General features: G+C 36.4%; 1 protein-coding gene across 3 annotated transcripts in view; it reads left to right on the top strand.

Annotated features, from left to right (window-relative positions):
• SMAP1 (small ArfGAP 1) overlaps window positions 1-16247 on the top strand; it is a 60713-nt gene extending 44466 nt beyond the window's left edge. For 2 of the 3 annotated variants that reach the window (XM_070932908.1, XM_070932909.1), the window contains 4 exons: window positions 7588-7721; window positions 9519-9684; window positions 12415-12761; window positions 15303-16247. In XM_070932908.1, the coding sequence (XP_070789009.1) occupies window positions 7588-7721; window positions 9519-9684; window positions 12415-12761; window positions 15303-15437 (782 nt within the window). In that variant the 3' untranslated portion in view covers window positions 15438-16247. Of the gene's footprint in view, window positions 1-7587; window positions 7722-9497; window positions 9685-12414; window positions 12762-15302 lie in introns of all 3 variants that reach the window. The other variant, XM_070932910.1, reaches the window with a different exon arrangement.
• Window positions 16248-16408: the final 161 nt, after the last annotated feature.

The following is a 16408-nucleotide window of genomic DNA, read 5'->3' as shown; positions in this document are numbered from 1 at the left end:
TTTATTTTTCATTTAAAATATTAGTACTTTAATTAAAATCATGGCTTCAGGTCTGAGTGTGAAATAGAACTTATTTTTATTACTTTGGCAAATTCTTTTTTGTCTGAGTGGATGATGCATTCCTGAATCATCTTTCAGAACTTTGGTACACTTCTAACGTGCTGTGCTGGTATGTTTAGACATTAATTTATATTAGTTCTGATTCCTTAGAAGGTGCTGGAGTATCATGATCAGTAGTGTGACCATTAGCCTATTAATTCTCCCATGCTATTCAATTTTTGGGAAGCAGCTGTGATACATATATAATAGCAGTATACCTGCTATACTAATGAAGATGCTAATTGCAACTTCCCTTCCCATTTTGCCCATGCTGCTGCCCCAGCCTTGCTTCTGCTATCCCCACCTCCTCCATCTTGTCTGTAATATCACCAATGCCAAAGAAGCATCTTTTCATCCTTAACAGCACACCCCATCATAACTTCATACTTGCACCTGTGTTGCTATCCCATTAGGCTTTGCTAGTATTGTATCGCTAGTCAGTTGTACTTGCAACCATCAGCAAGTCAGTATTTTAATTAGCAATAGCACTTAGTCTTATATACTGCTTTACAGACCTCTCTAAGCAGTTTACAGAATCAGCATATATCCCCCCCCCAAAAAAAAAAAAATCTGGGTCCTCATTTTGCCAACCTTGAGAGGATGGAAAGTTGAGTCAACCTTGAGCCGGTCAGGATCGAACTCTGGCAATGAGCAGAGTTAGTCTGCAGTACTGCATTCTAACCATTTTAGCCACTACACCACCATGTCTCATAAGTGTAAAGCCACTTCTTTCCTAGCCTATCAGTAAACTGAACCAGTAAGAATGCGTCCTTTCAGTGCAAAGCCAGTGGCAACAATTTACAACTTTAGCTCACTTCTAAGCGAGGAAAGTAGATTCTTAATGTTTTAAGATTGGCACAAACATGGCGGTATTAATTTTCAATATTCTGTAGTCAGTTTAAGAAAAGAGCCTTTAGAGATATGATTGCAGGGTATTATAATAGGCTTTAAGTAAGACTTTGATTCTACTGTTCCAGAATGCCACAGCCATGTATCAATTTAGACCAGTTATGGAGAGCATATAATTCACTCATTACAACAGCTTTACGGGAAACGGAATCTGTTTCTGAGGATAGATATTAAATCCTGGATTGTCCTACTAAAAAAAAAATTCCCCCATATGAATATTCCTAGATTTTAAGATCCTCACGAGATCAAAAATATTAGTTTTAGTTATTAGAATAATTACCACTTTAGGACAGTATTATTATCCACCTGACTGAAGGCCACCGAATAGTGTGCTTGCTTTTGACTTCTCCAAAACTCTTCAGATAGTAAAATGTATATAGAACAAAACACCCACCATCCTAACTCCTAGAGTTAGGATGGTGGGTGTTGTTTAAGTAACAATTTCAAGGGTTACATACAGATTTAGATAAAATATGGGTGTTGTCTACAGGCATTCAGTTAGGCTGCTGTTGATTTAATTAATCAAAATGATTTATTGTGATTTTTATTGTCACAACTTTGCTGACCCAGTTCATTGAGAAAGAATATCATTTTATTACTAGTATTGTAGTGTTGTTGTTGTTATGCTCCCCCAATAACAAGCAGTTGTCTTAGTTGCTATTTCTGTTCATTCTTTCACATTTTACATATTTTTTATATAAAAAAGGAGATTCTTAGTCACTGTATATTTAAAAATATTCAGAAAATTACTGGATTATTTTACTGTGGCATCAGTGCAAAAAATACTCTTAGCACCTCTGGAGCTCTACAAATATTTAACGTGTGATTGAATATAGGTTATCATAAAGTACTAATGGTTTAAAATGATTTGCAAATATGTCATGGATCGACTTTCCCTTCTTATATTTCCTGTTTATGTCTGGAAAACAATTAAAATATATGCAATAGAATTGGAGAAGCACTGGAAAAAGGGAAGCCATTCTATCAGTTAATTCCCTTCTCCATGTATGTGAATATAGCGAGACAAACATTTTTACTCTCATCCTCTTAAAATGTACACTATGTACTCTTTTGATCTTCACCAGTGTATTTCAGATTGAAGAGCAATATTACCAACAGTTCACATGGTTCATGAATACTTGTAAAATATTGTAGGTTTTGCTAGTAATGTAATGTTATTTTTCCCCAACTGATTTCCCAACCTTTTATAATACTGCAGATAATACTTGTCTTTTAGCTTTACAGATTTGTTTGTGTGTGTGTGTGTGTGTGTGTGTGTGTGTGTGTGTGTGTGTGTAAATTCACCATGCTAGAGATTTAAATTCAAAGTAACTGACATCACTTTTTAAATTTGGAAACAGGCATTTCCTTTAAAATAATGCTGTTACAAAACTACTCCTTTTCTTGCATGTCTTGCAAAACCATGCCATGTTACAGCATTACCACTTCTATCAAGTTGAAAGGTTGAATTTGCCAAAAGAAGCAAAACTCATTTTCTGTTTGGTGTACCATTTACCAGTTAAATGTTCCATTAGAAAACAAATGAAAATGTATAGTTGCAGGCTTTAAAGTAACCAACCATCTCAGCATATTATTACTTAAAAACAGATAATCACAATCTTCTTGTGAGGGCATCAGTGAATTGTTACGTTCATTTATTTTAGATTGATTTTAAAATAACAGACATTAAGGAAGAGATTTACCAAAAACACGAAGAAACTAAATTTCCACCTTGTAAACAATATTTTGCCTAGAGAATTTTCTGTATAACCAATGCTCCCTTTGAGGTTTTAAAATTCTACTTTGTGATTCTGGAGATCCAGTATTGATCATAGAATAGTAAATTTTCCCCTTTGGTTTGTTGCAGAGATAAGTGATAATAAAATAGGAAAGGAATTGTGTTCCTTCTTTTCATTCTTGGGAATATGGTTTCATTAGCAAACGTATGGCATGATCTTCATATTGTCCTGCCACCAATAACTATAGGCTAGTGGCAGAGACAGGAAAGCATGCCAGAATGAAAATACTATATAGTACCCTGTTTCCCCAAAAATAAGACATCCCCTTATAATAAACCCAATCGGGCTTTTGAGCGCATGTGTTAAAATAAGCCTCCCCTGAAAATAAGCCCTCCCCAAACATATTTAAACACAGAGCGGGAAATCAGGTAAGGCGGCAAAAGGAGACCCATCTTGCTCCATGCACCCCAAAATAATAAGATCTTCCCAAAAATAAGGCCAAGTGCTTATTTTGGGGTTCAAAAAAATATAAGAGGATCTTCTTTTCGGGGAAACATGGTATGTAAATCTTGGTTCAATTTTACAGTACTCAAAAACCTAGGTTTATTGTTTTTACTCAATTCTCTCATAAGCATACTTCCATTTTTTCTTAAAAACAACTTTTTTCTGTTTCAGTAAAGCCTGGATGTAAGAGACCGATCGGGGGGAAAGTATATCCATCAAGTTAGAATATCTGTTAAATCCGAATTTATGCATAGATTTCATTTACATCATTTGCATAATCATCCAAATGATGTAAATTAATATAAAAACCGTCAAGAGCCTGAATAGCGCTGCAGACTAAAAGCACTGTAATTTAACACCAGCTGCCTGCTATTAAAGTAAGTTCGAATCTTGCCAGGCTCAAGGTTGACTCAGCCTTCCATCCTTTCTAAGGTAGGTAAATTGAGGATCCAGTTTGTGGGGGCAATAAGCTGACTTTGTATAAAATATACAAAAGTATGAAGGCTATTGCTTAACGCACTGTAAACCGCCCTGAGTCTCCGGAGAAGGGCGACATATAAATCAATTTTTTTTAAAAAAAACTACGTAATGATATAAATTGATATAAATGACAAATACAGACTGCCAATTGCTTCAGAAACAGTGGTCTGGTCCTTTGAGATTAAAATCCAAATCAAATGTCCTTGGAATCTAAAGTTCGTTAAGTAGAGGTCCAGAGGATCATGGTTTTAGAAGCCATGGAAGAGGCTTTTAGAGCTAGGAAGAGGAAACTTTTCACTTGAGCATGAATAGTTCAAAACAGATGTCAGTTTTCATATTCAACCTATTGATTATTCCAAGGACTAATTGGAATTTCTTCTCCTTAACCTCATTTATTCCAACATCTGACTAGGTTTTGTTTTTTTTAACATGGCCAGACTTTTCTATTTATGTACCACCTTTTTCTGAACACAGGGAGAAAAGAAAGTTGTGTGGCTGTAGATGGAATTGTTTATCTTTACACTAAGAAGTGATATATGAATGGAATATGTTTGAGATCAGTCTACTAATGTCAAAGTGTCATGTAGAGTCAGCAATTACTGCAGAAGGTAGTTTGCCCTTTAACCTCCCTCCTCCATTCCAATTCTCCCTCTGAAAATCAGAGTTCTTGAGGGTCAACTTAGTTATATGGCTAGGAGTATCAATTGACAAGTTTTGTTTGCAGATAACCTTTCCTGGGTAGAGGCAATCTAACTATAGTGAAACCACATTAAAGGTTTTCTGTTATTCCTGATTGTCTGTTTTATTTACACATATGTCACTTTGTCAATTTGAGTCATTTGTGTAATGTTAAAATTCTATAAACTGCCATGGATATTGTAAGGTAAAGTAAGCTAAAATAAAACAATGTAACTTAATTGCTTTATCCAGGTTACCTTGGATGCAACAGACTTTGTTGTTTTGAAGGCTGTCTTTATTTTTTATTTTATTTTTTTGCTTTAATTTATATGCCTTAACAGAACTTGCATCCCATGTCTGCTAAGTAGAGGTTCATTAAATTGAGGCTTCACTGTTCGATGGCATGTATGTCCTTAAAACAATTTGGTGAATCAGAATGCTTGACACAGTGCCCTTTTCATAATGCAGGGGATAAGCTTAGATAAACTTAGATGATCACTAAGTTAATTCACAAAGACTTTGCTATAAGCAACACAGTATAATCTTCACTTATAATAATTGCAGTTTACTCTCTTGTTTTCCCACTGAAATCCACAAGATGACTACTGTTGTTTCATTCAAATCTATAGTCCCCAAACTCTACATTGTGGCACCCCAGGGCATCTCATGTACAAGGTCACTGAGGGGTTATTAATTACAATTTTAGTCAAAGGTTTCTGTGAAAAACATACTGAGACACTAAGGAAATTTTGGAACCTTTCTAAGTGCCTCTCTTCATCCTGGCTTTTTTTGGATGAGTATCATGGGAAAATTATTTCATTTGTTTTTCTTCTCTCTTTTATAAATCTGCAGTGTTTTAATGCATTGGTTTCATCTGGGTATATGTGTGTACATATGTGTATGTGTAATATATATATGCATGTAAAGCATGTATTGAACTTTTGTGATGACTACACAGAAAATGGTATAAAAATACACTTAGCAGATCCAGTAGAAATTAAATAGGCCAAATAGACTATTTTCATCTTTCCATTAATTATGTTTACAACCCACTGTCTCAAAATTCTGAAGTTTTGGAAACTAACTCGTTAAAAAAGCATCTTCATAGAAGATGTTGCCAAGCTTCTCCAATTTCTGTGAATCCACTGCACCTACATGCTAAGCTTTTGAGCCGATTTAAAACATATTTTAATGTAGGTACTGCAGGGACACAAGAAAACCTATGCTGTCTTTTGCTAGTTGAATAAACAGAGAAATAATTGGGGCAAAAAAACCAACAACACAGTTGTATTTTTTCAAGCAAAGTAGAATAATTAGATCAACTATGTTTTTTAAACAACTTTCTTCTGGAATTTTCTGGATGCGATAAGCTTATTTTTAAGTAATGTAAAGTGGATAAATATCCATCTACCATAGTAGTGTTACTTGAAATTTACTGAAGAATCTGATTCCTGAAAGGCTACTTTAATATATTTCCCAAAAGCGAATGCCTTTAGGACCACCAAGAGAAAAATTACTTTTATTTTGTTGAAATTGTGTTTTCATAATTTCGGAGATGATATTCTGTCTGCCTAAATGTATTAACCTCCTAAAGAATTTTGCTCTAATACAGAGAGTGATCAAAGAGAGAGATTTGGCAGGTCCTCTTGGAGATGTCCTACATTCACTATACTTTATTTTATTTATGAATTTTTCCGGACCAACATTAAATGCCAGAATGTATATATTTGGTGTTGGCCTACATCTAGGATATTGCCGTAGAGCACTAATATAGATATTTAGATGGTCCTTCCCTCTGAGGGGTTTTTTCCAAGAATGTTACCTTCAGACTCAGTGCAGGAAGAAGTACATCCCAAAGGGAAGAAGACTAAAAAAACGAGAAACTCATGTTTATAGTGGAAATGTGTGATATGTTATAATAAATGCATAAATTACAGAGCTGTACTCCTTTGGAACTAAAAGCAAACTTCAAAGCGTAATTTGTGATATTAGTTTACAGTTTTGTAAATCTATAAAGCGTAGATGAATATGTTAAAAATAGTTCAATAGTCTGCTGCAGATTTCATGCTGAGGGAAAAAAATAACATGGATATCTAGAGGGATTTAATTTCATATTTATCAAATTGAGACTTTATGCTGAGGCTGTTTCTAACTTTGGACTTGTAGGAGGATGGAACTTACGGCTATCAAAGAAATTTCACTCATAACATCTAGAAAAAAAAATAAATGAAAAATTGCATTATTTTTTAGTCAGCTACCACTTATTTTTCAAACTAGTGGTTTATCTCCCTTTTGAATTACCTAGGTAGACAGGAATAACATTTCCTATGCGTTTGGAATAGGTTGGGCATCTGTTTTGGCCACTGCGCATATTGTGATTACAGCTTGGGATCCTGTAAACCAAAAACCTCTTTACTTTTCTTCCACCCAAAAATTGTTTTGAGTCTGTGTAACTTTGACCTCAAACTCACAGTATCTTAAGACAGACCTTGCCTCAAGCGGGCTATTATTGAATCTGTAAAATACAGATGAGGAATCTTTAGCAACTGCAGTCTAATTTTACAAGCTCTGAATTAAGTGCTACATTCTGTCCTGTTTATTATTTTCCAAGAGACTATGGAAAGATTGCACCTCTACTGTTGTAAACTTGAATGGTAAGGTGTTGGCTTAGTATTGGTGGAGCCTAAATACAATTTATGAAACACTTGGTGATTTCTGCCAACATGCAGGTAGTCCTTGATTTACAACCATAATGGAACCAACCTGCCCATCATAAGACATGACAGTCATGAAGCAGGTCAGTCATATGACCAATCTGATTTTACAACCTTTTTTGCCGTGGTTGTTAAGCAATCCAGTTGTTTGCTATATAAGGTGCTTTTTCCCAAAAATGAAGTAAATGCTGGTTTTCAACAAAAACATTAGAAATTGCGGTCACATGACTGCAGGATGCTACAAATAGCCAGAAAGGTGGCCCAGTTGCCGAGCACCTGAAATGCGGGTGGGGGGGGGATAGCCATTGGAACTTCAGAACCAGGTCAAATTACTTTTTTGGGACAAGGGGGGTTTCGAGAACTACCTGTATGGTGCCTTGTATCAGTGTACTTCCCTGCTATGTGTATATGCTTCACAATTATCAATCTGGCTTAATATTTTTTTTTAATCCAAAAAATGTAAGATGGTCCTGCTGACTCCTCTGTTACAAATGGAAGTACTATCGCTCCTGCCCCAGTTCTGAATGATGATGATCTGGATATATTTGGCCCAATGATCTCTAATCCTTTGCCAGCCGCATCTATACCAACTGCCCAGGTAAGGTGCAAAAACTATTAATTTAACATGGTAGTTGACTTTGGGATTTGTAATAGAAGCAACAGAAGGACAAAATATTTATGTCAGTGTTTGGCACGCTATCAAGGTTACATTGGGAGCTAGGGATACAATACAGAATACATGGTTAAAGTAGCATATTGCAATGTCAGTGTCCAGGTAATCCTCAAGTTACGGCAGTAATTGGAAATTCCATTGCTATACAATGAAGTTGTAAAGCATTAGATCACATGGCAGCATGACTTAGCAATGATAATCATGGCTGTGCCCGACTCCATCATTAACAGAATACAACTGGTCATTCGGTAAGGGCCCATCCTGATCCATGCCCCAGGCCTCTACTTCAACCCCAACATTGGATTTGCTGAGTACTGTTGTGCAGAGCAGCCAAAAGGGCAGTCATGGAGAGGGGTAGATATAGACATGAGAGGAGAGTTGTGTGCTCCTCTGGTCATAAGTGTGGGTGAGCTGCCTACTACCCAAATTTTGATCATGTGACTATGCAGCCTCCATAATTTTAGGAACCAGGTGTATGGATCATTCTCTCAGTGCTGTCTTTAACTTCGAACAGTTGCTAAACAAATTATTATTAAGTGAGGATATCTGCATGTTAATGTTAAGATGTAATATCTGTTGCAATTTACAATACCTCTCTCCCTCTACAGCAGCACTAAAGAAAAATTCAATAGCTCATTGGAAAGAGGTTAAGAATGTTTGCCCTTGATACTTCAATCAAGGCTCCCCAAAATTAGTGGTTACCAATGAAACACATTATATTTTTATCTTGTATTATAAAATTAATGTAAGGTCAAACATAGCTCCTTACATCAGAAGAACAACTGGAGATTATTTGAAGAAGCCTTTATTTCACTCATCCTTGGCTAGATTGGGAATAATGAGCTATTAAGCTAGGTGCCAGTTTACACCTTACAAATTGAAGAAAAGATGAACATATCATTAAATTGTAATAATTTCTAATTTTCAAACTATTTGAACTGTTACTTTTTCATCGTTCCTGTGCAGGGGGCAAAGCAAAACTGATTGTGATTATGATAGGGATGTGTGTCTCCTTTTTTTAAATACACCTACAGACTTTGGGAATCCAACCTTTATAAACTATTTGAGACTTTATTTCCATGAATTTTATTAATTAAGAATAAGTAGCAGTTTACTTACTTAGAAGCTAGTCCAGTTCATTTAATTACAATTGCGAAAAACTGACACATGGTGAAAATTTTGTTCAGTATTTCAGTCGTAAATTCCTTTTTTCAAATATTTCTTTAAATCACTTGAAGAAAAGGGCAGAATTGAATTTTCACTTAATGATAATTTCTTCTGAAGAAGTAAGGCATTGTAAAGCGGATCCCAAAAAGAATTCTAGCGGTGACATAGAAGTAAGTTAGGGACTTTTTAAGAAAGCCACAAAATATTGATGAAAGAGTATAAACTGACATAAAGATGCCCATGTGATCATAATCTAGCCAGTTTCCAGATATACACACATAGAAAATATAGCTTTTATATTTTTATTGCAAATAATACTCTTGCTGCATAAAATATGGAACTATTCTTATTTTTATATTCTTAGCTCTTGTGACATGCAAAGAATATATAACTTAAATGCATTGATGCTGGTGTTATTTATGTAGTGTAAATAAATTTGTGATACAAATATTTGGGAAATTTGCTACTTGTCTCTGAAGTTGCTATATAATTTTGAACAACATACTTCTATCTCCACTGGTTGATTTTCATCAGTCTTTGACTTTTATTTCCCAGAATGCTTCCACCAACCCAGCGGCTGCCACGTTATCTGCTGCATCTGGAGATCTTGATCTGTTTACCGAACAAACAAAATCAGAAGAGTCAGCAAAGAAACTACTCTCCAAGGATTCCATCTTGTCCTTGTATGGCACGGGCACTCTTCCCCAGCAGAATGTCCCAGGTAAATTACCTGTCTGATCTACTTCCAGCGTGCATTATTTAAAAGATTACTAACAAACCTGTAGTTATGTCTTCTCCCTAGGGAAAAAGATGCTGCTGTAGAAATGAGTCTGGGTTTATATTTTAAAAGTTATTATGAAACACCAATCTAAAACAAATGTCCAGTCTTGAATATGTATTTGCATGTGTTTAAAGCAACTGAACCACGTAGTCCTGAGCATTAAGTGCTCAGTAGCATGGGGAGATGAGGTATTTCATTGTCCTTAACTTTAGTCTCTTTTCCTTAGTGCTGCCTTCTTTTCATGTAGAGCTTAATTCAGAGACGTGCTTAATGGAAATTACAGCCTCCCATCTGGGAAGACTTCTCCAATGAATAGATACTGATTAAAATTCCTCACATTAGCACATTAAAATGAGCCACGGTGGTGCAGTGGTTAGAGTGCAGTACTGCAAGCTATTTCTGATGACCGCCGGCTGACTGCAATTTGGCAGTTCAAATCTCACCAGGCTCAAGGTTGACTCAGCCTTCCATCTTTCTGAGGTTGGTAGAATGAGGACCCAGATTGTTGGGGGGCAATATGCTGACTCTGTAAACTGCTTAGAGAGGGCTGTAAAGCACTATGAAGCAGTATATAAGTCTAAGTGCTATTGCTGTTAAAAGGACATTGCTAGTCACTATTGTTGTATTGCTACTGCAATACTATTGCATTAAATTACTATTACTATAATAACGTCCACTAGTATAGTTCTGTCATTTAAAAAGTGATATTGGAATTAAATTCAGGATGTCCTAAATCAGATGTAATATACTGCTGCATTTTGATATAATTAATCCCCAAAACAGTGGAGGAAGGGATGGAGAAGAAAAGAGATTTCTATAGAAAAAAAAAACCATTAAGTAAGCCGCAAAACCATGCACCATAAAAGAACTGTGTGAGTGTGTAAAAATATTGAGAAACAGAAACGAGCACTGCACCCTAAAGTCAGCTACAACTAGTAGAGTAAAACCTGCAGGGACTCCTTTATCTTTACCTTTTATTCTGAAACAAAACATGATGAACAAATAGACAGCTTAACGACAAATAAATGTCAATCAAGAAAATAAAGGAATTAAGAGAGATGACATGACTCTTGAAATAAAAGCTTCTGCTTGTAAAGTAAAATTGATTTAAGAAGCTGCTGTTTCTTAACAGCAGAAAAAAATCTACATCCAGACATTTCCCTAACAGACTAAATTTGTTGTATTAACAATTCACTTAAATGTACACTATTTGCACGAGCTTCCATTTGTACAGTAATGCAAATTACATCATTACACAATGATGTAAATTAACATGGGTTACATGGAGGATTTGTATTTAACAGACATTTGAGACTTGGGACTAAATGGACATCCCTCTCCCCCCCTCCCCCCTTTAGGCTAATTGTGTCAAAGTTACTATGTTAGGAAATGTTTTCACCTTTAAAAATATAAATTGTTGGAAATTGTTCTGATTTCATTAGAACAGAAAAACAGTGTAACTACATAGAATGTAAGGTAACTTTACAATTGAAGTGATCAACTATTGCTTTTTTGGTTTGGTCTAGACCACACACACAATGACATGCCAATCGGGGGGGGGGCAAGGAAAGTAGAGCCAAACAGAAGTGGGGCTGCCACGTTTTTTCCTGATAAGTTCTTTTGCCACTTATTACTGTAGGTAGAAATCTTCTGCTTTGGCCAGAACTACTGACTGATTTTTTTCTCCAAAAAGTTGAAGTTTGATTTAGACTCAATTAAAATTAAGCTAAGATTTTCAATCACTGCTTTAGAAAAACCGTAGGTAATTAAAATAGTTCACCACTAAGGTGTTTGAGGGAAGTTGTTCCTTAAAATTCACTAATTGCCCAGTAAATTGATTTTCTCTATCTCATCTGGTATTAATAAGATGAAGCTAACCTGCTAAAGGGCAGAAATGGAGGCTATTGTTGGTTTGTCTATTAATTCCCCTCTGCCTTGGCTTGAAAATAATGTAGTTGCAAGGCTTTTACTATCCACAGTTCCATTATCCCTGGTCTCCCAGATCTGTGCTTGGTAAATAAGATGATACCTCATTATTATCTCTGGAGAAGGGCGGCATATAAATCAAGTTAAAAAAAAATAAAAAAAATATTCATGGTTAAGGGCTCATGTTCCAGCAGTTTTTGTAAGTTTCGATCAGTATATCTTGCATGTTTTTTTGCATATAAAGTAATAGATGTGCATGTAAAGTAATAGAAAAAAATGTGTGTTTTTCCCCCAAAAAACTCTGAGCTTGTTAGAGTGGAAAAGAAGCTCTACAAATAATAAAGCCTACCCACCTCCGGGCCACATTATAGAGTTAACCTTATATAGTGAGAGAATGAGCAAAGGATCAAAGGAAACATGAAAGCTGGCCAGAGGAAGAGGAAAATTGTTTTCCTATCCTGTTAATGAGTGCAATATCTCCAAACTCACACTGTACATCACCATACTCTTCCCTAATTGTTTATTAACAATTTTATAGTCTTCCTCAATCTGAAAACTTTACACTCAGATTGCAACATGCATGGAAGATAAATATGGCTTTTTAAAACATCTTATAATGAGCCACCTCGGGGCAAGTTTTCCCCATCCCTCCTTAGCCTTATTTGGATAGCCATGTTGGACAAATGTGAGCTTTGACTGGCGTAAACCTCCTCTTTTCCTTTCTACTCCTTTTGCCCCAAATAGGAGTCTTCATGGGGGCCCAACCGCTGCCCTTTGCTGGCCAGCCCTCGGCTCATTTTCCAGCGTTTCCAGCCATGGGAGGTCCTGTGCCTGTGCCTGTACCGGTGCCAACGGCCCCCCCAATGATGGGAAACATGATGGCCCCACCAGTGCCTGTAATTGGACAGAATGTAGGCATGATGGTGGGCATGGGAATGCCAAACGGCTTTTCAGTCACTACACAAACTGCTGGTTTGGGACTCCCTCAAAGCATTGGTGGGCCCCAAGGAACAGTATTGGGACAGATACCCCAGCCACAGAAATACGGCATGCAGCCGCAAACACAGCAAACTCAGTGGAACCTTTCACAGGTGAGTATGCGCTTTTGCTGTTCGTTTGGGAGAGAACATGGATGGCTGGAGAATTTAGGGGTAGGATTCAAATGTCAGTAGTTGGGATTAATTAAATGGGGAAAAATTAATCGAAGCATTATATTAAAATAAGAAAATTAGCTACCAAAGATATTTGAAAAATCTTGATTTTTTCCCCCCCTTTTAGTTGAGAAATAGTAACCGTGTTACTACTACTACTTTTTCTACTTCAGAAAACTAAGTGCAGATCCATGCTTTCTTCTTGGTCCATCATTCACTGCTAGCCTCGCATTCCCAGCCCACTGGAAACACATCCTGCACTGTTTATTTCAAATAAAAAAACAGTGTTGTTGTTTTTAATCGGAACTGTCTTGAGCCCTTCAGAGCAGATGGGAGGCTGCAGCGCCTGGCCCACCCTCTCTCTCTAGCATCTGGTTGCTGCCCTGGGAAGCTGTTTCATCTTGGGCTGTTGCTAGGCAATTGCTGACTTTTTAAAAATCTTTTTTAGACTTTTTTTGTGTGTGTGGATGACCCAGTGATGTAATGCCAAGCTTGTGCACTTTCCTAAAAGCTTATAATTCATTCAAACCTTACATTTCTGAGAAGGAACCCTTTCAATTTCTACCCAGCCTTGCTTTCCCGTTCCCTGCCAATAGTAGCTTTGTTTTTCCCCCCAACGTTTTAAAATTACAACCTAGCAACAGCTACTTCTTTTCTGTAAAGCCTACTTACAGGTAGTCCTCCACTTATGACCACAATTGAGCCCAAAATTTCTGTTGCTAAGTGAGACATTTGTTAAGTGAGTTTTGTCCCATTTTACGACCTTGTTTGCTACAGTTGTTAAGTGGATCGCTGCAGAAATTAAGTTAGTAACAACGGTTTGTTAAGTGAATCTGGCTTCCGCGTTGACTTTGCTCCTGTCACAAAAAGTGATCACATGATCCCGGGACGCTGCATAAATATGAGTCAATTGCCAAACATCTGAATTTTGATCACGTAACCATAGGATCACGTACAACAGCCGTAAAAATGGTCATAAGTCACTTTTTCCAGTGCTTCTGTAACTTTGAAAGTAAGTCAAGGACTACCTGCACAAATTACGAATATTAATATGGCCTGTGATGATTTCCCTTTTCTTTTTCTTTTTCTTACATTGGTTCCTGGATTGGGTCTTTTCATTGTGCTTTTTCACCTTGATTCTAACAGCCAGCTTCTCGTCCCTAACACAGTTGTAATTTAAGAGAACGGAGGACCGAATATGACATACAAACCCTTTGAAGATGCAGGTGGCTAATGTCCTGTCTCTTCCATGCTCCAAGTCCATATATCCTGAAGATGGGCTATGCTGACTGGAGCTAATAAGGTTTTCAAGTCAAACATCCTTTCTGGTGGATACTTTTGGGAAAGGCCTCTAGAGGGATGGGAAAGCAAGATCTGATTCAAGAATGCTAATAGGTTTTCAGAGCAAGAGAGGCCTTGCAGTATGATGTGCTTTCTCAGCATCCAGTCATTTGCACTCCATTCTAATCCTGATCTTTTGGTTTTGTGTTTCCCCTCATTCTCTTAAATTCAACAAGATTCGGTCCCTGTTTTTCCAACTCTTGATAGGGTAGATAGTTTTTGAACAATTTACATTTTGAATAATTTTTTACATTTTTTAAATTTTAAATTTTTGCACCACCTGACTCCCAGCAACTGGTGCAATTTACTTTGCCTTGGCATCTGTATAACTTCAGTCTCTTCAATCTTTACTGCTACCCCAGCAATGATCCGTTAAAACTAGTTAAGACTTGAACAAATCCTTTTACTCATGATTACATTTGACAGTGAAGTAAAAATTATGGCACGCCATGGGGTTTTACTTTGGATACAACTCAGGCATTTTTATAAGAGGCATTTAAAATGCATAGTAACCAGATTTCATCTTTTTATCTGGAATGTAACTATTAAGTAAGTGTTGGAAAGGCAGAATATAATTATCTATATTTATCTTTTAATTGAAAGTCATTCCACTTGCTGCCAGAGTGTTACTTCAGTGCTTTGATAAACTGGGCAGGAAACAGTTCCCCGAGTATGATTCCATGCCAGCATTGCTATTGAAACTGCAACATTGATCACTAAACCATGATTATTTCCTATGGGCATTAATGGAAAAACATGATATGCCCATGGATTGCAATATGTACATTACCCCTATATTTTCCTAGTATATAAAAGTAGTAGTATTCTGCCAAATCTCAGATATTTTTAAAAGGTTATATTTAGGATGCATTTCTTAGATAAAATTATAAAAAAACCTTTAGCTGTGAGAAATTAATGTAAGCAAATACACCAGTATCTATCTATCTGTCTGCCTATCTGTACTTATCCTGTCTTATATCTGTACCAATCTGTCTATCTGTACCAATCTGTCTATCTGTATCTATCCATCCTGTCTGTCTATCTTATCTATCTATCTTTCATGAAGTAATGGGCTTAAGTATAAAATTCGAATGTTCTGATACATGCACCTAACCACAGTCTTGTGTGTGTCTTTCACAGATGAATCAGCAAATGGCTGGAATGACTCTGAATAGTTCCAATAATATGATGGGCTTTGGCCAACCACCCAACACAGTGGCAGGATGGACTGGAAGTTCCTCGGGCCAAACCCTCAGTACACAACTCTGGAAGTGAAAAGGCAATAGAAGTTTAAATCAGAGACCTGACATTCCATGCCCAAATACATCTAGTTTCCCTGTTCTATCCATGTACACTACCCCTTCCTCCAATTTCAAACATTCATTTTAAAAGTAATCTTAACTGACCGTGTTGTGGTCTGTACTGACTTCAATTCTGATGTAGTGAAAAGCAAGTTGAATACATTGGCAGCTTTTTTCATTCCACAATAAGTTTTGATTTTGCAAATCTTACTTTTTCAGAAGAGCTAAGTGACCAACTGCATACTCAAAATTATTTTATCTTGTAGAGCAAATGTTTCCATATAAGGGAAATAGGTATCATGTTAGTGCTATCTCTAAAATGTAAATTCCACCTTGCAAATTACCCAGTAATCCTGTAGAAGGTACTGTATGAACCAAACGTTCATTATATAAATAAGAATGTACCTTGTATCATTGAAATATGCATTTCCTTGTGTGATAATGATTTTGTTTCATCATACATTTCACTGTGATATTATAATGATGTGATGAACAGGGAAAATGGTTCGCAAGAGAGAGATTAACCTGGTCGGTCCTATGGCTCCATCAATTTTCTTTCCACTGTTTGAGTTACCTGTATCAAAAGAAACTGATCTGACCGACAGAGATCTGTACAGGATTAATCAGCAGTAAACTGCACAGCAACTATACAGGGTAACTCAAATTGTATATTTAATTTTGTCTTTGCAGTTGTATCCAGGTTTCTGCCAGTAAATTGTGTTTACATTTTATGGTGCCTCATATTGATAAACGGTTGCTTCCCTATATTAAAGAAATCCATAAACATTGTGTAATTATTTTATTCTATAAGAATTGTGTCTATTCTTTAAAAACAATACTTTTTAAATTCAGGAATAAACCTGGAAGCCACGGCGTAAAAGCTTCTCTTTTTTTTAGACTAATAACTTTTCAGTGCATTACCACCTCTTCACTGAACCATGTGTA

The sequence above is a fragment of the Pituophis catenifer genome, unplaced genomic scaffold (assembly GCF_029215685.1).
Source record: "Pituophis catenifer annectens isolate HBS135680 unplaced genomic scaffold, rPitCat1.0.hap2 SCAF_1, whole genome shotgun sequence".
In the NCBI taxonomy this organism is placed as follows: Eukaryota; Metazoa; Chordata; class Lepidosauria; order Squamata; family Colubridae; genus Pituophis; species Pituophis catenifer.
This window is presented reverse-complemented; position numbering and strand designations above follow the sequence as displayed.